This window comes from Penicillium solitum (genome assembly GCF_028829755.1).
Source record: "Penicillium solitum strain IBT 25940 chromosome Unknown utg000003l_segment0_segment0, whole genome shotgun sequence".
In the NCBI taxonomy this organism is placed as follows: Eukaryota; Fungi; Ascomycota; class Eurotiomycetes; order Eurotiales; family Aspergillaceae; genus Penicillium; species Penicillium solitum.
The window spans coordinates 1,956,747-1,982,102 of NW_027072123.1; the positions used below are offsets into that span (position 1 = coordinate 1,956,747).

Here is a 25,356-nt window from a genome sequence, read left to right on the forward strand (position 1 = left end):
TGCCCTGGATTCTCGACTTCAGAGTCGGTCGAATTCCGGTTAGGCTCTCCTAATTGCCCGCTTTGAAGCAAAAACAATATGTAGATGTTTCATAGTTTCAAGGACAGAGGTGGAAAGCCAAATAAATGTTGGAAACCAACTAGGAAGGCAATATCAAAACAAGCTCTCTGCAACTATGAAATTAACAGTTTTGTAGGACATCCTGCATGCTGACAAAGAATGATATGCAGCGGCCCGGTTGTTCTATGAGCTGTCTGATATCGATGTAAGAGGTGTAAAAGATTCTCGAGTAAATGCATATGTCCCCCGAAATCCACATGCAGATCCTCCCTATTTATGACGGCTGATAACAAACATAACCTCTTTGGCAAAAGCGAAACGTAGTGAGCATCTAATGGGCACTCACTCTACATTGATCATTATGCACGTGACTGGTCTGAACATATCCGTATAGTTACCGACAACCTCAATGCATTCTAGTGGTTTCTTGTAATATAACTATAAAAGTAACACTTTTGTGAATTATTCTCCATTCAGGCTCATTCCTTAGGTATCGGGGATCTAGATCACAAAGAACATTTGAAGTGATATCTCGGCGTCATGTACTCCATCATTCACTTCCACCTACACATGACCGGATTGCAGGCCTGTGAAACACCCCCAACCAGGGTAGTCATTAGGCCAATTGAATAAATGCATTTTGATTGCCACCAGACAGATGGTTAAGGAAGGTACTATCCGTGGGGCACCAAAAATCATAACAAACAGAGCTCTGTGGCAAAAGCGCTATGACAGCATATCCAAACATCCAGCATCCATGAATTACCTCAGAACAACCACGGCTCACAACCAGCCCCCAATTGACTGGCCCATAGTAAATCAGATCTCAGAACATAATAGAATCGGTGGCACAAATAGATGCATCTGAATGGCAAGTGCGGAGAAGGACCCAAAGTGGTGGTGAATGTCATCGTCATGGTCTAGTCATTGCCGCCACCTTCTATAAACACATAAATACGAACTGCTTTCTCCAGATGTTAAGAGGACGTATCACACACACTCAACGAACACTACATATAATCACAAACAACTCTTGGTATGGAGCCCAATTCAGCCCTTGTACATCATGAGAAGAGCATCGGGAGTTGACGGTGGGGAGGATGCGATGCTCTAGAGGAACTCTCGCTAACATTGTCAAGACATCATGCCTAAGGAGAAAGGTGAAAATAAGGGCCAGGAAGCTGGTTCTGTCAGAGCCAAGACCCACGCTACGCAAAAGGCCTCCCACAGCGAGATGGGCCCTGCTGAACTTTTGAGTGAACACATGGACTCTTCTGGCAACCCAGTACACGATCCAAGTTGGGGCCCAACAAAACAGTCTGATGAGGATGCCGATTTGTTTGAGGCGATGAATGCGGAGACTGAAGAATTTGAGCATGAGCAAGATTGAGCGAGATTGATTTGATATGGGGGAAGGGGTTGGTCCGAAAATGAAATAATTACATACTAGTACACATTAAGAAGAGAATTAACTACATTTGAAAGCAATCTACTGCAGGTTTCAATATGTTTCAACACATATATGTAGGTTTCAGTCCAAAGCAGAGAGGGCATGTATATATAGTGGAGTTTAAGCGGGTCATTGCTATGGCAACAGCCCTTATAGACGGTGACACTTTGATGTTGTAGAACCTTGGGAAATCATCACCTTTTACTATTATTATCATATTCCCAATTTCAATTTGAATTTCAATCTCGCTCTTTCTTTATTTTTTTTTTATATATCATACATTCTTTCCATCAAATATGCTCTAGACTCATTGTGTTTTACAATGAACTGAACTTCCCAAGGAAACAACGCGCAACAGTACCGACCCCCCCCCCTTTCACTCATTCCAGTCTACATATTCCCTCTCCAAATCTATTTCTTATTTTCCCCTTTGTCAATCCTATTCCATGTAATCAATTTTGCATGTACCACTCTCTTCTTGATCGACGACGCGAGGCCGTCACCGCTTGTGTGCAGCTATTAAGCGACAGCAGTAGGGACATGGCGCTCGATCCGCGCTTCTATCACCACATCGGCCATCCGGGCCCAGGCTCGATATCTTCAGCCGCTTCATCCGACATATCAGCCGCCACAGGAATCACCTCCCCCAGTATTATCTCCACCTCCGCTTCCGCCGCCACTCTCCGGTCCACAGCTTCCAGTCCTTCCTTCCGCGCGCGAGAGGGGTTCGCAATATCTCGTACCAGAGATGGGATGGCTAGTCCAACACCAGGGGGAAATGTGCGCGTCGTCGTACGAGTCCGGAAGTTCTTACCTCGAGGTAGGTGTTATCTGGGAAGGACGCGGGGAGGCGCGAGAACCCGCAAGTGGAGGGCATATTCTGACCTCATCTTACAGAAATCGATCGCAAGGCAGAATGTCTGATTGCGATGGACCCGCGCACGCAGATGACCTGCCTTCAGGCACCGAAACCGAAACCCGGCGATCAAGGAAAACCAAAGTCACAGGCTCGCGGCAAGATCTTGGAAGATAAATCTTTTACATTCGATAACTCCTTTTGGTCTCACAATGAGGAGGATGAGCATTACGCACACCAGGAGGATGTCTACAACTCTCTCGGCGAGGAGTTTTTGGATCACAACTTCGAAGGATACCACACGTGTATCTTCGCATACGGACAGACGGGTTCGGGGAAGAGTTACACCATGATGGGAACACCAGATCGGCCCGGCTTGATTCCTCGAACTTGCGAGGATCTGTTCCAGCGCATTGAAAACTCACCTTCTCCCGATATCAGCTACAACGTCCGAGTGTCTTATTTCGAAGTATACAACGAGCATGTTCGCGATCTTTTGGTCCCGCGAACGGATCCCCCGCACTATCTCCGCATTCGTGAATCGCCGTCAGAAGGTCCATACGTCAAGGATTTGACAGAGGTCACCGCAAGGAACTACACTGAATTGATGAAGTTTATGCGAAAGGGCGATGTCTCACGAACTACAGCTAGCACAAAGATGAACGACACTTCGTCTCGATCTCATGCAGTGTTTACCATCACTTTAAAACAGATCCATCACGACTTGTCAACAGACGAAACGACTGAGCGCACTGCTCGGATTCGATTGGTCGATCTGGCAGGTTCTGAGCGTGCCAAATCTACCGAAGCAACTGGTGCTAGACTTCGCGAGGGTGCAAATATCAACAAGTCTTTGACTACCTTAGGACGTGTCATTGCAGCGCTCGCAGATCCCAAGAAACTCCGGGGTCCACGAAAGGGCAAAGAACAAGTACCATACCGTGACTCGATCCTCACATGGCTATTGAAGGACAGTCTCGGCGGCAACTCCAAGACTGCGATGATCGCCTGTATCGCACCTGCGGACTATGAAGAGACGCTTTCGACTCTTCGTTATGCGGACCAGGCCAAGAATATTCGGACACGGGCACGAGTCAACCAAGATCAAATGTCCGCCGCTGAGCGTGACCAACAGATTGCGGAGATGACAGAAACCATTCGCACCCTCCAACTCAGCGTGAGCCAAGCAGCAGTCAACCAGCGGGCAAGCGAGGCCTCCGATGAAAGGCTCGAAGAGTATCAGCAGAAAGTCGAGAAAATGCAACGCCTCATGGAGGAGAATAAGATGGTCAGTGAATGCAAGATTCGACAACTGCAAACAGAAAACGACGCTTTGCGCATGCATCTGAAGCTAGCGGTTGAGAGTCTCAAGAACCCAATCCCACCCATCACCTTCGAGCAACGAAAGCCTAGCTTTACGTCCCTGCAAGATGAGAACCAGCTGCCCAATCACGATCCAGAAGACCGCGAGGGCTCTCCTTTGGTATCAGATGCCGAATCTGACATGGATGTTTGGGAAGATGACGATACTATCACCGATGATGTCACCGAGCAAGAAGCCGAACAAATGCAAAATCACATGCATGAACTTCTCGGCGACCTGAGTGTCTTCAAGAGAAAGCTGGCCACGGACCATGAACGGTTTCGTCCGATCGAGGAGCATACGACTCGGAAGCGACGTGCCTTGGGAACCATTGTCAGCAATCGTTAATATGTGGATATTATTTTATTTTTATCTTTTGGGTGTACAGGGATTGAATGGTGTTGGTGGCGATCTCTTTGTCTGCTCTTTTGCGGTGCCCTTTGGAATGTTTGAAGTCTTTGTTCGGACTTCGTTGTTTGAATTTGGACCAGACTAGTTTTGGCCTATGTACTTATTTCTGTTCTAGCGAGCCCCTGCGATGAATAATGAGACACTTGATGTTATGCATGTTTCAATGTCAACTACCCTCATTGGGTATCACGAGTTTCTTTCAGGCTGCACTCTTATATGGAGGTCATGTCATTTAATTGGGAGTAGAAAATTATTGCCGTCTGAATCAAGTACCCAACTGAATAGAAGCTCAGCGTTACTCAAAAACAATTCAACAATTATACACATTGTTTATAACGCGCGATGAACCACGAGTTAGGGCTGCGCCGCTCAGTGGGCCGCTTATGGCATCATTTCTTTTTCCGTGAGTCAACCCTCCCTCCCTCTCCCCACCATCTTCGTAGATCCACTCTCACACGAGAATTAATTCACAGACAAGATGGCGGGACCCTCTGATCCAGCGCCCACCGCGCCAGTCTCGACTCCTGCCTCATCGGCACCGGAGCAAGCTCAACCCGCGACCGAAAACACTCCGCAAACTCTCCCGATCCGCGACTCAAAACCCACCCAACCCACCGGAGATGCGCCCGCGTCCACAGACGGCGCCGCAGACAAGCCGCTTAGCCCAGCCGAGCTGAAGAAGAAAGCCAAGGCCGATAAGGCTGCCCGGCGCATCCGAGAGAAACTTGAGAAAGAAGGAGGTCCCGTCGGCAGTACCACTCCCACTCCTGGTGCCGGAGCCCAGGCTCGTCCACCAACTACACCGAAGAAGGATGCTGCTGGCCCTGGCTCTGCACAGAAGGGACCGCGAGCGCCGCCCCCGCGCCGTGGCTCAGGTCCCATCGCGCAAACTGGGTCTGTTCTTGTGGAGCAAAAGAAAAAGAAAGATGATAAGAAGGTTGCCGTCTTTGGACATTTGTACGGACAACAGCGCCGCGTCACTGTCGCTGGTGCTACAAAGGAAGTGCACCCTGCCATCCTGGCTTTGGGTATGCAGTTGATGGATTACACTATCTGTGGCAGCAGTGCGCGCTGCGTCGCCACGTTGATTGCTTTCAAACGAGTATGTTGTTCTCTTGTTTCATGTCAACAAGACACCACCGTGATTATGTATGCTGACAATTCACTTTCTAAAGGTCATTGAATCTTACACAACCCCTATGGGCACCTCGCTGGCTCGCCACCTGACCACACACCTCTCGTACCAAATCACCTACCTCTCGACATGTCGACCCCTCTCCATCAGCCAGGGAAATGCCATCCGTGCTTTGAAGCTCTTCATCGCTGGCATTGATCCCTCTACCCCCGAGGCGAGCGCCAAGATTTCACTCTGCGAGTACATCGACAGCTTTATCCGTGAGAAGATTACCGTCGCCGATCAAGTGATTGCAGACAGTGCAGCACAGAAGGTCCAAGACGGCGACGTGATCGTGACATTTGCCGGCAGCAGCATCGTTAAGCAGACCCTTTTGTTAGCACACAACCAAGGCAAGCGATTCCGCGTCTCAATCATCGACTCACGGCCCCTCTTCGAAGGCAAAAGCCTCGCCCGCGATCTCGCCAAGAGCGGGCTCGACGTCCAATACTCCCTCGTCCACGCCATTACCCACGCAATCAAGGATGCCACAAAGGTCTTCCTCGGCGCCCACGCTATGACCAGTAACGGTGGCTTGTACTCCCGTGTCGGCACCGCCCTTGTCGCCATGTCCGCCAAGGAGCGCGCCAGTGGCGTCGAAATCCCTGTCATTGTCTGCTGTGAGACAATCAAGTTCACCGACCGCGTCGCCCTCGACAGCATCGTCGTTAACGAGATCGCCGATGCCAACGAGCTGCTACCCATGAGCAGCCCCGTCTCCCTCGTCGTCCCCGACCCGGCAGATGCCTATGTGCCCCCTCCGCCTGAGAATAAGAAGGGTGGAAACCGCACCCCGGCTCCCGAGCCTCCTGTTACCCCCCACAAGAACTCTTCGTCGCCTCTTGCGAACTGGCACAACACTCCCAATTTGCAGCTGCTGAACATTATGTACGATGTTACGCCTGCGGAATATGTTGACATGGTTATTACTGAGATGGGCAGTCTACCTCCTAGTGCTGTTCCGATTGTCCACCGTATGGTGACAAACCTGTGATGTGTTAACTTCTTCGCTTTTACTCTGCAACATGGTCATGAATCTGGAGCGTATGCAACCTGTAATCTAAATTAAAAGCAATGAAAATGGTTCCGACTGCCCACGCGTCGTGATTTCCAGGTCTTTTTTTTTTCTTTTCTCTTTCTTATCCTTCTCTTCTTATGGGTCCCTTCTGAATGACATTTGTCCTAGTTTATCTAACCATGCAGGTGTTACTAGGATATTTTCGCATTTTTTTATATTCCAGTGTTGTTTTATCGACGGATTGTGGGTTGGAATGCATTTGCCCATCCCGACATGTGGTGATGTTTGTCGGAACAGGAATAAATAGGCAATAGATTCTCTTTTACGTATTATGGTTTGCAGATAGTGGTTGCTATCTTCGCTTGCTTGTAAACGTACTATGTATATACTACTACCTAACAGTGCCAGGCTATTTGTATACTGCCAATCAAACACCGTGGGGAGTATAAAGATTTGCATGTCTTCCCTCTTGCCATTAATATATCTGTTCGGTAAGATTTCAAGTTCACCCTAGTCTCTATGGAGTACAATACAATCTATATGCATGTAAATTGACAATATATGTGCATGCATGAAGATATTGGAGTGGATGAAGACATTTCCAAGGTTCCCTATACAAACTGAAAGGAGCCGCTAAATTTGCCAGGAATGAACCTCGCGAGAGAATAATATAAATACAACAAAGCAGCTGTGATTCTGAGTTTCTTTGTCTTCCTGGACACTTCAAAATTAAATAATATAGTATGTAGTGGTATGAGTTATTGATATTTCCAGGTTACCTTATGTCAGGAGCCTCTTTTCCGGATAAACCATCCAACTCGGATTATATATAATCCGAGTCGTGGGGGTATAAAAAAGCCCCACTAGTAGATCGCAGGCCCACTTTTTCTTTCTTCCCTTTCTTCCCCAGTCTCATTAGAATGTAGTATGCTATAGAGGGATCGAGGGCTTTTGACTTTAACACCAATTTTTGTCTCTCGTGGCTTGGGTCGCAAGGGCTGTCCCGCTGGGCTTACACTACCCCCAGGTGGCTTGAGCTGCACTGTGCCATTGGGCTTACACTGACCCCAAAGGGCGCGACCACCTTTTCATCAACTGTTCGGCTTGTCCGGGCGCTTGGAGAAGAGTTGTTTGTACTGTCGTATAATAGCAACGCGTTCTCTGTCGGTACCTTGTTAGAACAGAACTGGCCCGCATCGCGTGCACAAACCACCCCTGAGTCTCTGCATAGTATAACCCCGTTTCCGTCGTGTCTACATCTACAGCCTCTTGGCGTGTGCTCGTCTTGTGACAATTTCAACCTCAATGAGCTTTCCCACGACCTTGATCACCTCGATCACCCCGATCGCCTCGACCTTGTTATCCCGATCTCAAACTCTCGAAATAAGCCCTTTGGCCTCATCAGTGAAGGCTTATCCTCTCGATAATTATGCAGTCGCTGATAGGACCCCTTTTCATAACAGATTTAACCATGGCTTCGCCCTCTGCTTCCATTTACCCGTGATCGTTCGCAAAGACCCGCAACACCTCAATTTCCTATTTCATATCAGTCGAGTGTCTCATCTCTGGCCGCCCGCGTGTGCCTTTGCATTTATCTTCCACAGATCGTCTGGCCATTTCCCCCTCTGTCTTCTCGGTGTTTCGGCACAGCCACAAGAATGGCAGTTTCCATTCTTCACTCTCTGTGCATCTGGATGCCGTCGGTGTTAAGCATATCCGATGGATGTTCAAAGAGGAACGAGACGACTCCTGCACAAGGCTTGAGGAAGCTGACGGGTTTGTACCTTTCCTCGACATCGAACAGGCAGCCTTGGGTTACTTTATCGACTACCAAGGGCCAGCTGCTGATTGAACTTGCCATTGGTGGTCTTCTCGAGAAGCCAGTTTCCATCTACTCAAGCAATAGTGTTGCTATTGAACTGGCTTCAACCCCCCTAATTCCATGTGACCACAAGGAATACTCCCATTCAATTCCATCGCCTTGGGTATGAAATGATTGATGGTATAACTAGTTGTCTTCGTGAAGAATGCTACTACAAAGATGGCTGCATGTAGTTTGGCAACGCTCTTGGGCCTGTTTAAGGGATGGATTATGTGTATGTATCGATACAGAATACTAATGAAAGACATATTTGCCATGTAAATGGAAGATTTCATGGTTTTTGGTTGATTTTCTCATGTGATGTTTTCTCAATACTAGATCGCCTTCTCACAGTGGGAAGAGCATATGTGGTTATGTATATAATCGTCTTTGTTTTTCTATAGATAGTTGCTTTTCATCCCTCCCTCTACATATCTACATATTTAAATCTCATTTTGTAGCAGTTGTAAAAGTAGTTACCTTCAGACTCCATAACGATCAGCCCAGCCTCATAGTCCACAGAGATCTCTTGATAACCATGGATGGACTTGGCCTATGATTATATCATCTACAACCCACGTGATCCTGGCGGTGTATACAATGGTTATTCTGCCATCAACAACCATGCCGATAAGCCATAACTGGTGAGCTTCCTCGAACAAGTCCCTTGACAGAATATTCTCACATCCCTCAAGATCTCGATAAGAGGATCAAAAGTCCCTCAAAATGGTAAATACACAACCATAACCTCCAGAATTTCAGGCCACAAACCTAACACCACACCACCAGAGCAAAGACTCCTCCGCCTCATATCTACACATGCACCAACCACGGCTAGCAGACCTCTTCGAAGAATTTACACGCCCACACACCTCAACAGCCACCAACTCAACAACAGACCCCCACAACGCCAACAGCGCCTCCGCCGCAAACCGCGAAGCAGCAAGCACGGCCGCAAACGCCATACCATACGGCTCGACCTCTCCCTCCACAATCCCCTCATACCTACCAATCGAAGACATCTACGTGGCGCCGCAATACCAGCCCCCGAACCCTGAAGACGAGGACGATGTCGTACCAGATCAGCATGCGGCGTTCGGCATTACCCGCGCTATGGAGCGGAGACGGGATACTGTGTGGCGCGATCTTGGTCTTGAGGCGCTCGTTAATGGTGAAGGGCATGGCCCTGATGCTGGCCCTTTGACTGGTCCTGGAGGTGCTGGTGCTGCCGGGGCTGCGACCTCTGGGCCTGGAGCTACGCTGCGGGGTAGTGGGGGTGGTGCGGCGGTGGCCGGGGCGCCTGTTATTAGGGTCAAGGATTCTGGGCGAAGGATGGGTGGGCGCAGGGTTATTGGGTTGCGGTAATGGATATCAAGGTTTACTGAAACTTTTGCGGGGTTGCCTTTCACTAGGGTTGGTGCCGCGAGCTTTCTACCTATGTACCTGTATGGGCAGGTAAATGGGTGTCTTGTGTTACTTGCATTTTTCTTTTACTGGAGCTTTTTTTTGGAGGGGGCTGGATAGCCTCGTTATGATACCCACGTTGGATGTATCCTTATATATCCTGAAGATCATTGATTCGTTTCCATTTGCGATTTTGTTCCAATAATCGCCAATATCAAATGGCTGCAGACCTAGTTGAGTCTGAGCTTTAACGCCGCGCGTAATGCGATATGATTATACGTTCCCCTAGATACGATTGATGTCGACCCGAGCCCGCTCGTACAGCTTGTGGCCCAGCTGTTTCTGTTCGCGCTCGTCCTCTGCCACCAGTCGGGGGTGGACGCCCATTTTGGCATATGACCCTGCGGCGCGACGCTTTGATAGGGTGCCTGGGTTGATGACTAGCACACTGTCGACAACCTGTATAAATATCAAGGTTAGAACTGTTGACGGTAGTTGGGAACAAAAAGACTGGGCTAGGGGTAACATACCTTTACGAAAGGCGGCAGCATACTAGGCACAATTAAAATATCAGGACGGACATTCCACCACTCTCCCAGTTTCATGTAGGGCAGGTCCACCATAGCGCCTGTAGCCAGGCTACCTTCGGACCCGGGCTTGGGAAGATTTGACCGCGCGGTCGGAGGGAACAAGGGGAAGAAATGGCGTTGCTCGACGAGATATTTGGGTAGACGGGTGAGCAAGTTGCCCTCTGCGGGCCGACCATTCAAGACCTCTTCGCGGCGAAGCTCGGAGAGCACATCGTGTGAGCACATTCCAATAACGCATTCGTTGAACGATAATGTGACGGGATTCGAGACAATGCGAACCTGCTTGGGCAGACCAAGGTCCTTTTTGGGAAGCTGCTCCTGGGGCCAGGAGACGTGTCGGCTGAGTGCATCGCGCACAGACGGAACCATCACGATCGTGATGCTTGGGACGGCGGCTGCAAGTCGTGCCAGTGGCACCGAAATACAGTGCCGGAACATTATGGACAGTGTAGCTGTGTCCGGGTCGAGGCCCTTGATATCTGGGAGATCAAAGTCGCCCGATGCAAGAAGAGGGTGCTCAATGTCCAGGAACGGTCCCATCAGCACCAGACTATCGGCGTAGCTTTCGGCTGCCTTCTGGCATAGTTCCTGCAATGGCTCGAAGTCTAGGTTGTCGTCCGCTGTATATGGCCCGGCTGCAACAATGATATTCAGCGGTGGGTTTGCATCTCCGTCAAGTCGCTCGTTGATGTTGTCTAGCGCTACAGCTGAAGATGCGGCTGGTGGCAATAGAGGAATTGGGAGTACTTCCTTGACAGTGAAATATTCACCAGAAGGGTTGATTCCTCGGAGAGCCACGATTTGGCCCGGGAAGAAGTTCACCGAGGGTACGGAATCCACCTTCAAGGGGACTCGTCTGCCGGCTCCGGTGCGGCGCGAAGTCTCGAGTACGAGGGAAGCTGGGTTCAATTTCCCCTCGAGACTGTCAGAAGCGATGCGTCCAACAGCAATAATCTCGCTTGTGCTCTGTATGGCTGCACTCCCGAATGTAATTTCGTCTGAATTGAATTCCGCCTGGAATATAGTCGCGAACTCGTCGATACGATCATCCAGAATCTCCGATGCTTCTGACAATTTCATGCCCATGGGCTTGTAGCCAAACTTTTTGAGGTCCGTATTCGCGGTGGGCTTAATGCGTGGCTCGGAAAATGGCGCCATTGGGGTTTCTGGCAAGGATAGGTGCGCATTGAGGGTTTCCACCGTCTGGCCAGGGTTGGGTCGATCGGAGAAGGAAATTGCTCTGTTCCTGATGTCAGCATCTTTAACACATCCTATACTCCCGAGAAACACATACTGCATTCCATCGCCAGGCGTTCCAGTGGGCGTTTTTGTGCCGGCTTGTGATCCAAACTTCTCGAACTTGCTGACTCTTGGTGTAGCGGGAGAGGTGAATTCGGCCTTGCGCTTTGCGGATCCAAATCCATTCCCAGTTCGACCATTCGAGGCAGTTGGTGTCAATTGATCGAACATCCCAAACATATCGCCGCCAGCTGCGGCCGCGCCCCGCGGAGTTGCCGTGTTTGCGCTTCGTTTTTCGGTGTGGCGGCCAGCCTTGTCACGACTTTCACGCTCCAAAGCTTCTTGGACATCTTGCTTAAAGCCTCGAACTGTTTGCATGGTTAAGGTCACCCCCTCGCCCATCTTCATGCTGTATGATTCCCATTTGTAGAAGAGCTCCTCCGCGGGGATCGAATGCACCCGTAGCATGGAGAGGAGCTCGGCAAGGATATCTTTGGGGATCCCATCGGGGAATGAGCCCGCAAAAATCTCATTGAGCTCTCCCTCAGCGTCCATTGTGGCGGGATGTGTATCGTGGAAGGGCAATGGACATTGAAAGTGCAGATACGCGCAAGACGCGTGAGACCGTGTCGCTGACCTAAGCGGCCTAAAGGAGTAATATTATTCGAGCATTTGACGGGAGTGGACCTGTCGATCGCAGGAATTGGTCAATTGATTGCCCCTAAATTTATTCTTCATTCTCTAGATTTCCACGTGTCATTGTATAGTCTATAAATTTAGATATCATTCAAGATCATGTCCAACTCTGAACAAGGCGCTGCTGCGCATGCGCCCACCAATGGCGATACTGTGTCCGATACGAACATACAGACACCGGTCGAATCAGCCCCCGTGAACGCTCAGGGCGAGCCTACTTCAACCGCGAAACCAATTGACCTCGAGCTACCGACCTCCGCTGCAGACGGTCTCATCCAGAAGCCTTTCGGTAAGCCGCTGGACACAGCCAAGCCAACACCACCCGCGGAGCTTACTCCGGAACAACAATCCAAGTACGAGGCTGTGTTGAAGTCTGCTTCATCATGGACCACAGTCGCTACCAAGGCCGAGAAGAATGCCCCGACGTCTCCCATAACCGAGGATGAGAAGATGTGGTTGACCCGCGACTGTCTTCTGCGCTACCTACGCGCGACCAAGTGGGATGTCTCCGAGGCGGAGACACGGCTCCAGAGCACCCTCACATGGCGCCGCGAGTACGACCTGAAGAAATTGACACCTGAGTATATTTCAATTGAGAATGAAACGGGCAAGCAGGTCATTTTGGGCTATGATATCCACGGACGCCCATGTCTGTATCTCCTGCCCTCCAACCAGAACACGGAGAAGAGTGACCGCCAGCTCGAGCATCTTGTCTTCATGCTGGAGCGGGCCATTGATCTCACGGGACCTGGCCAAGATACTCTTGCTCTAATTGTCAACTTCAAAGAGACAAAATCTGGCCAGAACGCAAGTCTGGGTCAGGCCAAGCAGACGCTCGGCTTCCTGCAAAACCACTACCCTGAGAGACTCGGTCGGGCACTGGTGATCAACGGTTAGTGATTTCATATTCCAGACTATCTTATGACAAGTTACTAATTTCCTACCATAGTGCCCTTCGTCATCTGGGGATTCTTCAAGTTGATCACACCCTTGATTGACCCCAATACTCGACAGAAGCTTAAGTTCAATGAGGACCTCCGTCAACACGTCCCACCTAGCCAACTGATGAAGGCTGTGGGTGGTGATGTCGAATTCCGCTACGACCATGCATCCTACTGGCCTACTTTGAACCAGCTGGCTGACCAGCGACGTGAGGCTTACCGTGAACGCTGGGTTCAGGGTGGTAAGCAGGTCGGCGAGTTTGAGAACTACCTGAAGGGCGAGAACGTTCCTAGCCTGTCTCAGACTCAGGTTGAGGCCAAGGCCAGCGAACAGGCTTGAAGGGGACAGCATATCATTTTGCGCCTATATTGGTATACTCGTCATTTTGGTCGCCATTTTTTCTTTTCTATTGGTCAATAGCCGGCATTTTCTCACAGCGCTGGGGTGATTTACTGTTGGATTCTTTTACATATACCGCTCTGTTTCGAGCCACCTGTTTATAGACATGTCAATACCTGTCAATACTCAAGCGATAGAGTACCGAATTAATTATAGTACCTAATCTTTTTTTTTTTCAGCCTTCCTTGTTTCCGACTCACATACACGCCAATCTAGATCGCTTTGGAGAGAAGATAGAAAAATAGTGATTGATATTAGTGAGGCCCATACCTAAGTTGAGGCTATGTAAGGAGTAGTAAATGTCGAAATCATAGCCCAGCAACAAAATCCGAGCCAAGACGACCCATGCACGCACCAAGGCACCGGAGTTGAGCAAATCACCGAAAGTTATATAGACAACGTGCGAAGAAAAAGGCCTTGGAGCGAGCGATTTGTCTTACGTGAAAACATCCTAATGATTTTATTGACCAGAACCAGTTGGAACGCAAAAGTAGATCATTGTGGCATAACGCTAAAAATAAACAGGAATAGCTAGATGCAGTCGCCGTCTATATTTCCAATCCCAACATCAGCATCTCTCATCCTTATTCTCTTCTATCAGATACCGTACTCCAGACCAACCCTTTTCATCAAGCTCCAATGAATTGGCGCCATTGTATCCTTGGAATAATGGATATCACCACTCGAATTCCTGCGTTGTAATTTTAGTCAAGTTTCTCCCTAATGGGATTATCATTAGCTTACCTCAGTGTAGAGTGTTATGGATGGTCCGCCATTGAGCAACTCATTGTTAACAGCCTCCCGTGTTGTACTCATAAGTTCGCTAGGACCACAAGCACCAACAATGACGCGGTCATCTAAGTTTCCGCTTCCAGTGGCAGCAGCCGCGATCAAGTTGCCCATATTTGGGCGCCCTGGCAACATCTGGTTGACCGAAGAAGAAATATTGTCTGTGGGCTGTTGCTCAACGCCTTTCTCAGGGTCATTCGTTGAAAAGACCAGAGAGGGTTGTGCTGGGACGACTACATTATCCTTTACAGATACCTTTTCTGACAAAGAGTCTGGGGATGTGGGTGACGATGCGCCGGACAGGTCAGTCTGGCGGGTGACGTAAATTTGCACATTCACTTCTGGGTGGGACTGAAGTTGTTTGAGCTCTTGGGCGAACCATTCGAGACTCTCTGTGGGACAGGGTTAGTTGGCGAGTATATAAACATTGTTTCCTTGTCAGCCTTTAGCGTACCTTGGTGTCTCACTATCCAAATAAAGTCGATCGACTTCACTGCCTTCTTAGATGCCTCGATCAGGTCTAGTGCAATAGCAAATGTGAAGCTAGCACCACTGCCACCGGCAACAAGAACAACTTTGTCAAACACTTTGAAGTTGGGGACTTGACCATATGCACCGTCGACGGAACAGCGTAGAGATTTCCCAGGGGAAGCCTGGGCGGCTTTATATAAATCCCGCGTAAAGCCATCGTACACTCGAATCACGAACTCGGATGGGTTCGAAGACAACAGAGTGAACGGATGGCTTTCAACCCAGCGGATGGCAGGAACCCACAAGAATGCATGAGAACCTGGAGTGGAGTGCATGCGACGGCTGAGTTTCACCCGAATAGCATTGTTGGGCAAAGCCGTGACAGTGAGAGAATTTCCGAAGAAGTTCCAGAGTATTTTTGCGCTGCGGATGATGCGGTCCATGACCCAAAGACAGGCAGTGAAAATGACGATAATCACTGAGTGGGTTGAGAATTTCGGACGATGCATTCCGACTGTGATCATAATCAAAATGAACATGATTATGTGCAGCATATAGAAGACTGTAGATGTTAGAAGTGGAAATTATAGTAGGATATGAAGGAATGACCCACACTCATAATACCCTCGCATGAAGTATGTGATAGTTGAAAAGCCAATGATGACCATAGCAAAACCTGCAATTGCACCGGCGAAATTGTCTACTTCTTCCATTTTGGACAAGCTCCCACTCTGTGACCAGGCAGATAGGTACACGGTAGCATGTATGACACTGGTGAAGATGCAAGTGTAACCGGCAACCTTGTGTAGCGGGCGGAGTTTTTCATAGGATGTGGCTGTCAAGGGCGCGACGGGCGTATTCTTCAAGGCCAAGAAGACCAAAAGCACCAAGTTTGCAACTGAAATCCTGTTTATTGATACTTGTCAGTTTCTATACCGCAGGAGTAGAATGTATCTGGAACACATACCAGCCAAGTCGTTTGGCAACCTAGGGATTTGTCAGTAAAAGCATATACCAAGGCCAGGGAATGAACGAGGTCAGCTCACATAGGTGATATTTGCAACGTCAATATTTGTCAAAGTGAGAATCAAGTTGATAGCCCAGTAGATGATATACAGAATAGAACGGTCTGTCCTTAATCCCATCGTTGAACTAGAAAGAAAGCATCTGACTTGTCTGTTCGATTCAGATAATCAGCGTTATTCTTAGCCCATAGTAGCAATGAACATACCTAAACTTCCGAGTCAACGTGGGATGATTCTTCCTTCGGCCATAATGAAAGTGAATCACACTTGACCAGTGGTATACGGCAAAAAGAACCATGATTACACCAATAGAGATGGCGAGATACTTATCACTCCACACATTGTTAGACAGGCGCAATGCCTTGTCGGCAGCCTTTGCAGCAGCCTTCGCAGCCTTTTCGGCTTTGGGCTCACTCATCCTAACGATTGCAGACAGACTCAACGTGGAAGCTTGAAAGGAAAATCTCCAGTATCAACACAACCTGACCGGGAGGTCAATTATTAATCTTACTTCCTCTCATTGGAACTACACCGGAGAAATTTGTGCCAAGAGCACGAGGACGAACAAGGCTCCACTACTGCTCAGTATACGTACTCGGCCTACTTCCGTGTTTCATAGGTTAAAGACTACGTCAAGCGGAGCATTGCCTATATCGTCATGTCCCGAGGACCGTTCTTATTCCTAGTTAGGAAATATAACTAGAATATCATATGCAGCGTACAAACGCCAGTTGAAAGGTAGAACGGGGATACCGAAAACGGTTGAAGGAGCATTGGTTTTTTTTCCCCCAATCTCAAACAAATAAAACCATTCACTGCCGGTTATTCTACGGTTCTTCAACGGTTCATCGACGGTCCTTCAGCGGTTGCTCAGCGGATATTTAGCGGACGTTTAGCGGTGCTTTGGCGGTCGTCCAGCTGTAAATTTGTTGTCGGTAGGCCTGCACAGAACAAACGGCTAATGAATAATTGCTATATATTCAGTGGTTGTCCAAATGTTTTCTATAACCATTTTCTTCCGTAAAATGTGTAGTTACTCTTCTCACGTTCTGATAGGGCCGGAATGAAAGATATGTACGCTTCGGTCATTGGGCAGCATCAAGTCTTGGCATTTCGTGCGTTCTCGCTAGCTAAGAAACTACCTGGCTAATATGAAGTGAATTGCGAGTCACATTGGCTGTAAAAGCCGTGAAAATTTTTTATCGTGTGCCTAGATGCTATAAAGGGTGGGGGCGTCCATGGGTATGAAAACTCAAATTTTAAATTTATCTAATCAATCAGATAAAACGCTTTCTGGCATCTGATTAAAATTGCTGCCGACGATTTACCTAGTTTCCTATCTTTCCATAGAAGTTTCGGTGGCGTTAATTGTGGAACACGGAGATAAAGGTGTCAGCAGTGTGCATCATAACCCTTGGCATGGCAGAGTAGTATATCATTTTCACGCAGAAGGCCATATAAACCTCCTGGCTGGCAGTGGTAAAGTCACAAACTGTAGAATAACTAGTCGGGATGATTTCCCTGAGATACAAACTAGGGAATTGACGCATGGTACCCTATGCAGTTGATGAAAGCTCGATGTGTACAGGTTAAACCGGGGCTTTAAATTACAGGGTCCGATAGACAAATTTTTTCCTTCGTTTCCGAATGGGTTGAGCGGGGACGTACGTAAAGCCACCGTATTATGATAAGATTATCAATCAGTTAAATACTAATAGCCCTGGAGTCCACATGTCTTGTACTAGTGCGGGGCAGAAAATTCCACAATGTAGGTAGGATCCCTGTGGGAAGTAACCCTATGGGTTGATGTTTCGGATCCTTCACTTGGCTGGTCAAGTCGTGAGAAAAATTCATGTCTTCAGAGCGCATTTAGTGAGACCATCTGCTCCCAAGAAGCCTTGTATTAAATAAATTAGAGAAAGCATTTCGACTACGTTTTGACCCATGGAACATACATAGGTAGGTAGGTATGGATTTGGCTGCTCCGGTGGGGAAGTACACGCTCTGTCCACCGAGACACCAAGACTTCGGGAGACCCTGCATGAAAGCTTAGTGCCGCTTGGCAGAAACGGTATAAATTACTAGTTCAATATCTGAAAATACTTCAAAATATGTAATTCGAAATAATTCAAGTTTTTCTAATTTACGAAAATTAAACCTTAAAAAAGCTCCTCGTTTTCGTTTCCTCCGGCCCTTTCGCCCAATGACCCTGCGTTCGCCCAGTGGCCCCGCTGAAGTCTCTCCTCTCGCCCATATAACCCCCTCCGATATTGGAACTGATCTATCCGTCTCGACTGATTAAATCTAAAGAGCTGAAACACCAGTCTCTGCACGTTTCTCCGAAACGGGGACGGTCGTATCAACGGGTGCGGTTGTCTCCACGGGTGCTGTCGGATCTTCATAGGGACGGCGCAGAATAAAGGCTCTGGCTCTGGCCTTGGCTCTTGCGGCTCTGTTCATAGCTGGGTCGATGACAGGAATAGCTCCGCGCTTCTCACGGTAGAACATCAGCCCGTAGCCGATTATGACACAGATCCAGTATAAGTTGTACGCAATCACGGAGCCATAGTCGGCGGAGTTGGTCCAACCAAGAAGCGCGTTGAAGATACCCCAACCGCCGCCACCTCCTAGCTCAGGGTTGCAGCAGTTCACGTGCCAGACACTTTGACGGATGTCGTAGGATCCGGCACCAGAGCCAGTCTCCGACGCGTCGCCTCCGATAATATTGTTCCAGGCATTGTTTTCCAAGTACCAGACACCACGCGAGAAAAGACCGGCGGCAACGAGGTAGAGGAAGCAAGTGGAGATAATCAAGAATATCTGCATCGAAGTCTGTCGTCCACCTCTATCGGCGTGTTAGCCCTGTATCTTTCTCAAACGCAATTGAATCCACATACCGGTAGATAACATAGCCCACTGCGATACCGGCCAAAAGGCCGCAGACGACGGCCAAGGGGAAGGAGGTGGCAGGAAGCCCTAATCCAACACCACCGACATAGACAACGGCCTCGAGACCCTCACGGAGAACGGTGATAAATGGCAGGATAAACATAGCATATTTCTCCAACCATCTCTTGACGCGACCCTTCTTTGTCTCATTAGGATCATGCTCTGTTTGGAGTGCCTTGGCGAGCTTGACACGCCATTTGTCTTGAAGTTTAGACACGCGCAGCAGGGCGGCACCCATAATCGTGATAATGATCGATGCGATGATTCCCAGAACACCTTCCCAAATATCCTCAGTGCTGGAGAAGGTATCTGTTCCGAGGCCGTAAAAACCACCGATCATGCCTGCGCCGACTGCAAGACAAATAAATAGTCCTAAGCCGCATCCCAGCCAAACCTATTTCCTTTTAGCTTATGAACTTCAATGGCATTGGGAGAGTCGGTCACACATACTTGTTTCACCAGTCTTTTATATGTTGGGCGATCACTCTCGTAGAGCGACTGCTTCAAGAAAGCCAGTAGAACTGACACAACCACCGTCGTCTCGAGACATTCTCGAAAACAAATAAAAAACACTGAATCGAGTTGATAAGCAATTGTGTTTTCCAAAAAGCAGTGCATGAACTATACCGGTGACAGCAAAAACCTTGTTGCTACCCATGATGCTCGATATGTATGACTTTGAAGGAGAAGAGATTCAAAGAATCTTAAGTCACTAGAAAGAAAGTCAAGGAGCACCTGGATAAGGCCGCTTGTAACCCGGTTACCGAAACATATTCTCTGTATTGTTGGAATTTCAAAATTCAAAATTACATGGGCTATGACCTCCCAAGGTCTTTTGAACAAGCGTTTGACGACCCACTCTGTATTTATCCGGTTGAGCTTGGCTTCTTGTAAGCTCACCCGTATCCGTATAGGAAGCTTTTCTTAAGCGTTTAGCGTTATGATTGGCGGCAGTGGATATGTCTTAAAACTTGTACCATCACATGTTCGAGGATTCAGCCACCTGAGTTCTTGACTCGCAAATATACCCCGCCAGAAGAGATAACGATCATACCATGTTCTCCCAATTTGGCAGGTGAGCAGAGGTTTGTGACTCTTTGATTCGCCTACGATTGATAAAGCAGACCCCATTCCGCTTTATGACTCTCCTCCACCAGGGTATACCAGGAAATAAACCAATACAAAATTGACAACCACCCACGTGGATATACAATAGACTTCCGGGTTACATCTGATTAGGATGAAAATTCCTTCCAGGGTTCAAAGGTTCCCACCTGGGCACGGTCGGAAGAAGATTGATTAAGATATTCGGGAAGGATTAGCTTTCCACTTATCAATCTTGTACTGCGCTAGCATTGTTACAAGCTTCCGTTCCAAAGCTACCTAGTCTTTTTTGTTCGCCCTCTCTTTTCGTCCGGAATCCGGAAATTCTTCTCCTACTTCCTCCCTGGCGCAACCAGGCGAAATCTCAAAGCATGGCTATTTTTCATGGAATGCTGATTCGCCTTACGACAGTACTACTTCTTGTGCAGTACTGTCAAGCGAAGACGGTGAATCTGGATTTCAATGTCACCTGGGTCAATGCAAACCCCGATGGCCTCCATGAGCGCAAGGTGGTGGGGATCAACGGCCAGTGGCCGCTACCTGTCATTGAGGTGGACAAGGGCGATCGCCTGATTGTCAATATGTATAACGGGCTTGGGGACAAGGAGACCTCCATCCATTGGCACGGCATGTTCCAAAATGGTACCAATAACATGGATGGTCCGTCGATGGTTACCCAATGCCCAGTCGCTCCTGGTTCCTCCATTACCTACAACTTCACGATCCCCCAAAATGGTACTTATTGGTACCACTGTCATACCGACGCCTGCTACCCCGACGGCTATCGACAGGCTCTGATTGTGCACGACGAGGACGCATATTTCAACGACATGTATGATCATGAAGTTACTGTTACGATGAGTGATTGGTACCATGAGCTTGTTGAGGATATTCCGTTCATTCGCGTTGAAAACCCGACGGGAGCTGAGCCTGTTCCGGATTCTTTTCTCTTCAATGACACTTTGAACACAAACATTCCTGTCGAAGCCGGAAAGACCTATCTAATGCGATTGATCAATATTGGTGCATTTGTGGCGCAGTATTTCTACATCGAAGATCATACTTTCCGCATTGTTGAAATCGATGGAGTATACGTTGACGCACAAGAGACCGATACACTTTATATCGCCGTTGCGCAACGTTATGCCATCTTGGTCACCATGAAAAATTCTACGGATAAAAACTATCCGATCGTGACGGTTGCCGACTCGCTTTTACTAGATGTAATCGAGCCTTCTCTTCAGCTCAATCAAACCAACTGGCTCGAGTACAATAGCAGTGCGGCGCACCCGCAAGCTGTGATGACGGTGGATGTTGCCTCCGATCTTGTTCCATACGATGACATGAAGCTTGTTGCTCACGATCGGATGGAGCTTCTCCCAGACCCTGATATGATCGTTCAGGTCGATGTTATTATGGACAACCTGAACGACGGTGCAGGTTATGCATTCTTCAACAATATCTCCTACACGAGGCCTAAGGTCCCGACATTGTACACCGTCCTCACATCCGGGGAATACGCCACAAACCCGGCGGTCTACGGAGAATACACACATCCGTTCATTTTTGAGCACAACGCTGTCATTGAGGTCGTCCTCAATAACCTGGACGGCGGTTCGCACCCCTTCCACTTGCACGGGCACAACTTCCAACTCGTCAGTCGCACTCCGTCATATGGTCCTTCTTTCAATGACTACGCCGACGGTGACCCACTCCCTTACAATGCCACCGAGAATCCCTCCAGTAGCTTCCCGAAATACCCTGCTCGCCGAGATACCTTCGTCGCACCACCCCAGGGTAACTTTGTTGTCCGGTTCGTCGCCGATAACCCAGGTGTTTGGTTGTTCCACTGCCACATCGATTGGCATATGTCACAGGGCTTGGCGATGTCATTCATCGAAGCCCCGAAGCAGCTCCAACAGCAATTGTCGCTGACAGAGAGCGAAATTAACATCTGCAAAGCTGCCAACATGTCCTACGAGGGAAATGCTGCCGCTAACACGGAAGATCTGCTCGATCTAACCGGTGAAAACAAGCAGCTTCCGTGGCTACCTGCCGGATTCACGGCGAAGGGAATTGTCGCAATGGTTTTCTCTTGTGTGTCCGCTTTCCTTGGTATGGCGTTCATCACCGTCTACGGTATCTCAGGCATCCAAACATCGAAGGAGGAAACTGCTGTGGTTACCGAGCGTGAGGGATTGTGAGTTCCTTTTGGGTTTTTGGTGTACTTTAATTTATATATTTATCTCGCTTAAGCGGATATAAATTTGCATTCTCCTTGAAATTTATCTGCTGGTTGTGAACTCTTGCGGCATGTGGAACATAAAAAGCCCATTGTGAATACATATATTGATTACTAGTTATTTTCCAATACTGTAATCTGTGTCATGTTAGATACAATGTTGCCATTATGCTCAAAATGTTCATGCCAAACAAGAATACAACGCTTTAATCCCGTTATACATTCGATGCCGGACAATACATCAACCGACGAGGATTTCATAGATCAAGCTTGGCTAATGAGCAGCGGTTGTTAATCCCGGCCCCATATAATAAAATCTACAGTGTTCTTCCCTGTCTTCTCTCAACTCTAATTTCTGTCTTCCATTCCTTCTCCCCGGTTTCCCGGCTTAGGTTGAGGTAAATCACGTCTTGTACAATGTACCTCTAACCAAGCCTGTATTCTCTAATGCTTCAACAATAAACTAGAATTTTAGTATATATTTCCTAAAGGGAAGGTTACTGGAGAAGAGGGGAGGAGACATCTGGCTGTAACCAAGAACCCCTCACGGTGTCTCCAATATCGATTCCAAAATTGTGCCTAGGGGCTAAAGATGGAGGTGTCTTAACGATTGATTCTAGATCTAGGCAACGAGAGGGAAGTTAGCGACATCAAGTACAAACATGTTGGCTGAGTTAACTTTATGTCGTGATGCATTTCATAATGAGTTACCATCGCCAAAACACATAGTAAATGTGATAAATTAAAACTTGATATCTCAACAACGGTGGTTTATTGGAACTGTTCTGTTTAGCCTAATGGTTTCCATGTGATATCTGGTCACTTTAGGGAGCTTCGAGAAATTGAATGATTTGTTGATTGAGACATATATATATATTTAGATTCCAACGATGTAATATGACAACAATTAATCTAAGTGTTCAATTTCTTCAAAATTGATATATGCTGCTACAAATGTTTATTAATAGCTATCTACCAATAGAGGAAATTGAATTAAGTTATCGTGGTTGAAACATGAAGCTGTACTCTATCGCATTTACTACGTGTTTTGGAGATTGTCTACTTAATTGCTGCCCACGGCCTATCTGAGTGCTCGATCGCCATCCCGCCCTCAGAAGTTCAAGGGTTTGGCAATGGTCAGTTCAGTCCAGTTTTAGGAGCAGTACTCTGGATTGGTGATCCTGAAAATCCAGACCAGCTCATGCCCTTGGGAGCGCCCAGTGAGCTGCTGATTGAACCAAGCTGTGATGATCAACAGCTTACCAACAGCTTACATCCACACTGAACATATCTTAGCCACTGGTATCTTATTTTATCACTTTGACGGCAATGCAATGATCACTTGGGTGGTGGGTTGGCCTGCCCTCTCTGTTCTGGCTACAGCACATGGTACGTAATCACAGTCAGTCCCCGGGGCCCAGCTCGCTGGTCCATACCAATAGCTCTGGTAAGACGCACTGCCGGGCGATGGCGGTACACTAGTGAGAACACTACCTACATGTCTGAAATGTACTTTAAGACTGAAAATCAACGGCCGACTTGGCCTTTCCTGCAATCTCGACTTTCGGTCATCGAACCCCCTTTTGATTGAAAGATGGGGATCTTGAGGTGTAGTGATGTTCCGGCCATGTTATATGTTGCTGAACCTTGACTCTTGAACACGAAAAATATCTTCAGAACAAAGAGCGAAAAGCTGACTATCAATGCGATGATACCTGGGATACCAAGCAAATTGAGGAAGGGCACAACATTAGACTGATGCGCAAGCCCTTTATCGGTTCGATAAACACGGTCTTTCGCGGGTTGGAAAGACTCTTCCTCCTGTCATCACCCTTGGCGGTGGTCATAGTATCATGCTACCCCTATTGCGGAAGATCAATAGGGCTCGTGGGCCTATCTTGTGGCGGTTATTCATCTTGATAGCCAGTTGTGAGAAATCAATGGATGATCGTCGCTCAACAAAGCAGGTTGGATGACTGGTAAATACTAGGGATTCGTGGAAGCCCAAGGCCTTTAGCGGCTCTCATAGTGATGTCGCTGCCATCAAGAATATCCGTGATCGCCTCTGAACCGACAACCCGGTATATCTTTGAATTGATATCGATCCCTTGGATCCTGCTTGTAAGTGTTATTTCTGGAAGAGGGCTAGTCCAATACTCAGTACCTGATTACCTTAGTCGCTCCGGTCACTGGTACCCCTGAGACTGGATCGTGAACTGAGGACGATCATCTGTGGTCTTGATGGGCTCAACTTGATTGGTGTAGATATCATCGAGGTAGCACCGACCTACGATACCAATGCGGAGTTGTCGACGATGTACATGCTTTCTTTGTCGTGCTTTGTATACGCCTTTCAAAAACTGGGTCGAACAGGCCGACTCATTCTTCTTTGTAGAGCTGTCGCACATGCTTTGTATGAGGTACTTATCATTATGGCGGAGAAGGGTGCATTGTCTATTGTCGAGAAGTCTTGTATTTGCAGATAATGGTAGAAAGGAATTTAAGAATGGACGGACATTGAAGGATTTAAAACACCCCATGTCAGGTTGTGAACAAAGAAATTTGTTTGTTATGGTGCTCTGTGGACAGGTGTTAGTTAGGGTTCGGGTTCTGGCATATGCAATGCAATGCAACGGGTTTTATTAGCCCAGAAATCGAAAAAAAGCCCTCGGCGATCCTTCAACGGTTTCTCTGATGATAGTGGACCTCTTTTCAAAATCAATCCAGGAACCAAAGTCAAAAAAAGTCCCAAATATGACATTTGTGTACCCCTTGTTTCAGCGCAATTTCCACGTGGATGACAAAAATGGAAGAGTAAATATCTCGGGTTCGGGATGAATTAGGGCCAATTATAGGTTCCTAGCTGAATGGTTCAAGCTTAAAGGCATTCTACTTGGTCCGGAGTACATAGACGGAGTCAACCCCGTTTCACATTGTGGACGGTGGACATCAAGCGATGAACCTCCGACTCCGCATCGCGGTCAATTGGAGTGGATCCCGGGTGCCAACGAACTACTGGATTGGTTTGGCTGGCCCGTCTCTGACACGATTAGGCTCCATCTGGAAGTGAACGCGCAGCGATCGGCACCCAGAGACCCATGAAGATGGACGATTGGGAGGACTGAAGGGAAAATCGAGCCTGGATGGTTCCTTTCCCCCCAACATGTACCCTGTTGAAGCTAAAAAGCAAACTTGAAACGAACGGACACAACGTGGAGCTTCGAGACACTCGGCCTTTTTTTTATTTAATTTAATTTATTTTCAGTGGAGATAAGAGCTTTGAAAGGCATAAGGCATATTTTTGCTAGTTCGC

General features: G+C 48.0%; 12 protein-coding genes across 12 annotated transcripts; 8 read left to right on the top strand and 4 right to left on the bottom strand.

Annotated features, from left to right (window-relative positions):
* Window positions 1-1,204: 1,204 nt before the first annotated feature.
* On the top strand, window positions 1,205-1,450 carry N7455_004644 (uncharacterized protein; the record flags this gene model as incomplete). Its single annotated transcript, XM_040956312.2, has 1 exon — window positions 1,205-1,450. One exon carries the CDS (start codon window positions 1,205-1,207, stop codon window positions 1,448-1,450), a length of 246 nt encoding a protein of 81 aa, XP_040813276.2.
* A 522-nt stretch (window positions 1,451-1,972) lies between these two features.
* N7455_004645 (kinesin-3 family protein uncB) lies at window positions 1,973-4,077 on the top strand (the record flags this gene model as incomplete). Its single annotated transcript, XM_040956166.2, has 2 exons — window positions 1,973-2,330; window positions 2,408-4,077. 2 exons carry the CDS (start codon window positions 1,973-1,975, stop codon window positions 4,075-4,077), a joined length of 2,028 nt encoding a protein of 675 aa, XP_040813257.1.
* Window positions 4,078-4,482: 405 nt separating this feature from the next.
* N7455_004646 (translation initiation factor eIF2B subunit delta) lies at window positions 4,483-6,439 on the top strand (the record flags this gene model as incomplete). The annotated part of the gene is made up of 3 exons (XM_040956250.2): window positions 4,483-4,543; window positions 4,614-5,242; window positions 5,316-6,439. 3 exons carry the CDS (start codon window positions 4,483-4,485, stop codon window positions 6,306-6,308), a joined length of 1,683 nt encoding a protein of 560 aa, XP_040813224.2. The 3' UTR covers window positions 6,309-6,439.
* A 1,568-nt stretch (window positions 6,440-8,007) lies between these two features.
* Window positions 8,008-8,193, bottom strand: N7455_004647 (uncharacterized protein; the record flags this gene model as incomplete). Its single annotated transcript, XM_065604855.1, has 1 exon — window positions 8,008-8,193. The coding sequence occupies one exon, from the start codon at window positions 8,191-8,193 to the stop codon at window positions 8,008-8,010; it is 186 nt and encodes a 61-aa protein (XP_065461755.1).
* Window positions 8,194-8,848: 655 nt separating this feature from the next.
* N7455_004648 (uncharacterized protein) lies at window positions 8,849-9,727 on the top strand. Its single transcript, XM_065604856.1, has 2 exons — window positions 8,849-8,922; window positions 8,983-9,727. Exons 1-2 carry the CDS (start codon window positions 8,920-8,922, stop codon window positions 9,556-9,558), a joined length of 579 nt encoding a protein of 192 aa, XP_065461756.1. The 5' UTR covers window positions 8,849-8,919; the 3' UTR covers window positions 9,559-9,727.
* Window positions 9,728-9,778: 51 nt separating this feature from the next.
* N7455_004649 (DNA-directed DNA polymerase alpha subunit POL12) lies at window positions 9,779-11,981 on the bottom strand (the record flags this gene model as incomplete). Its single annotated transcript, XM_040956335.2, has 3 exons — window positions 9,779-10,056; window positions 10,128-11,427; window positions 11,482-11,981. The coding sequence occupies 3 exons, from the start codon at window positions 11,979-11,981 to the stop codon at window positions 9,883-9,885; spliced, it is 1,974 nt and encodes a 657-aa protein (XP_040813265.2). The 3' UTR covers window positions 9,779-9,882.
* Window positions 11,982-12,221: 240 nt separating this feature from the next.
* Window positions 12,222-13,403, top strand: N7455_004650 (CRAL/TRIO domain protein; the record flags this gene model as incomplete). The annotated part of the gene is made up of 2 exons (XM_040956270.2): window positions 12,222-13,014; window positions 13,072-13,403. The coding sequence occupies 2 exons, from the start codon at window positions 12,222-12,224 to the stop codon at window positions 13,401-13,403; spliced, it is 1,125 nt and encodes a 374-aa protein (XP_040813259.1).
* Window positions 13,404-14,139: 736 nt separating this feature from the next.
* N7455_004651 (uncharacterized protein) lies at window positions 14,140-16,166 on the bottom strand (the record flags this gene model as incomplete). Its single annotated transcript, XM_040956313.2, has 7 exons — window positions 14,140-14,154; window positions 14,208-14,644; window positions 14,707-15,285; window positions 15,337-15,629; window positions 15,691-15,710; window positions 15,770-15,899; window positions 15,955-16,166. The coding sequence occupies 7 exons, from the start codon at window positions 16,164-16,166 to the stop codon at window positions 14,140-14,142; spliced, it is 1,686 nt and encodes a 561-aa protein (XP_040813281.2).
* A 1,886-nt stretch (window positions 16,167-18,052) lies between these two features.
* On the bottom strand, window positions 18,053-19,355 carry N7455_004652 (FTR1 family protein; the record flags this gene model as incomplete). Its single annotated transcript, XM_040956231.2, has 4 exons — window positions 18,053-18,593; window positions 18,646-19,091; window positions 19,148-19,269; window positions 19,325-19,355. The coding sequence occupies 4 exons, from the start codon at window positions 19,353-19,355 to the stop codon at window positions 18,053-18,055; spliced, it is 1,140 nt and encodes a 379-aa protein (XP_040813289.2).
* Window positions 19,356-20,172: 817 nt separating this feature from the next.
* Window positions 20,173-22,005, top strand: fetC (putative ferrooxidoreductase Fet3; the record flags this gene model as incomplete). Its single annotated transcript, XM_040956264.2, has 1 exon — window positions 20,173-22,005. The coding sequence occupies one exon, from the start codon at window positions 20,173-20,175 to the stop codon at window positions 22,003-22,005; it is 1,833 nt and encodes a 610-aa protein (XP_040813250.2).
* A 1,307-nt stretch (window positions 22,006-23,312) lies between these two features.
* Window positions 23,313-24,019, top strand: N7455_004654 (uncharacterized protein; the record flags this gene model as incomplete). The annotated part of the gene is given in 4 exon segments (XM_065604857.1): window positions 23,313-23,432; window positions 23,447-23,610; window positions 23,721-23,834; window positions 23,855-24,019. The coding sequence occupies 4 exon segments, from the start codon at window positions 23,378-23,380 to the stop codon at window positions 24,017-24,019; spliced, it is 498 nt and encodes a 165-aa protein (XP_065461757.1). The 5' UTR covers window positions 23,313-23,377.
* A 55-nt stretch (window positions 24,020-24,074) lies between these two features.
* N7455_004655 (arginase family protein) lies at window positions 24,075-24,529 on the top strand (the record flags this gene model as incomplete). The annotated part of the gene is made up of 2 exons (XM_065604858.1): window positions 24,075-24,164; window positions 24,221-24,529. The coding sequence occupies 2 exons, from the start codon at window positions 24,075-24,077 to the stop codon at window positions 24,527-24,529; spliced, it is 399 nt and encodes a 132-aa protein (XP_065461758.1).
* Window positions 24,530-25,356: the final 827 nt, after the last annotated feature.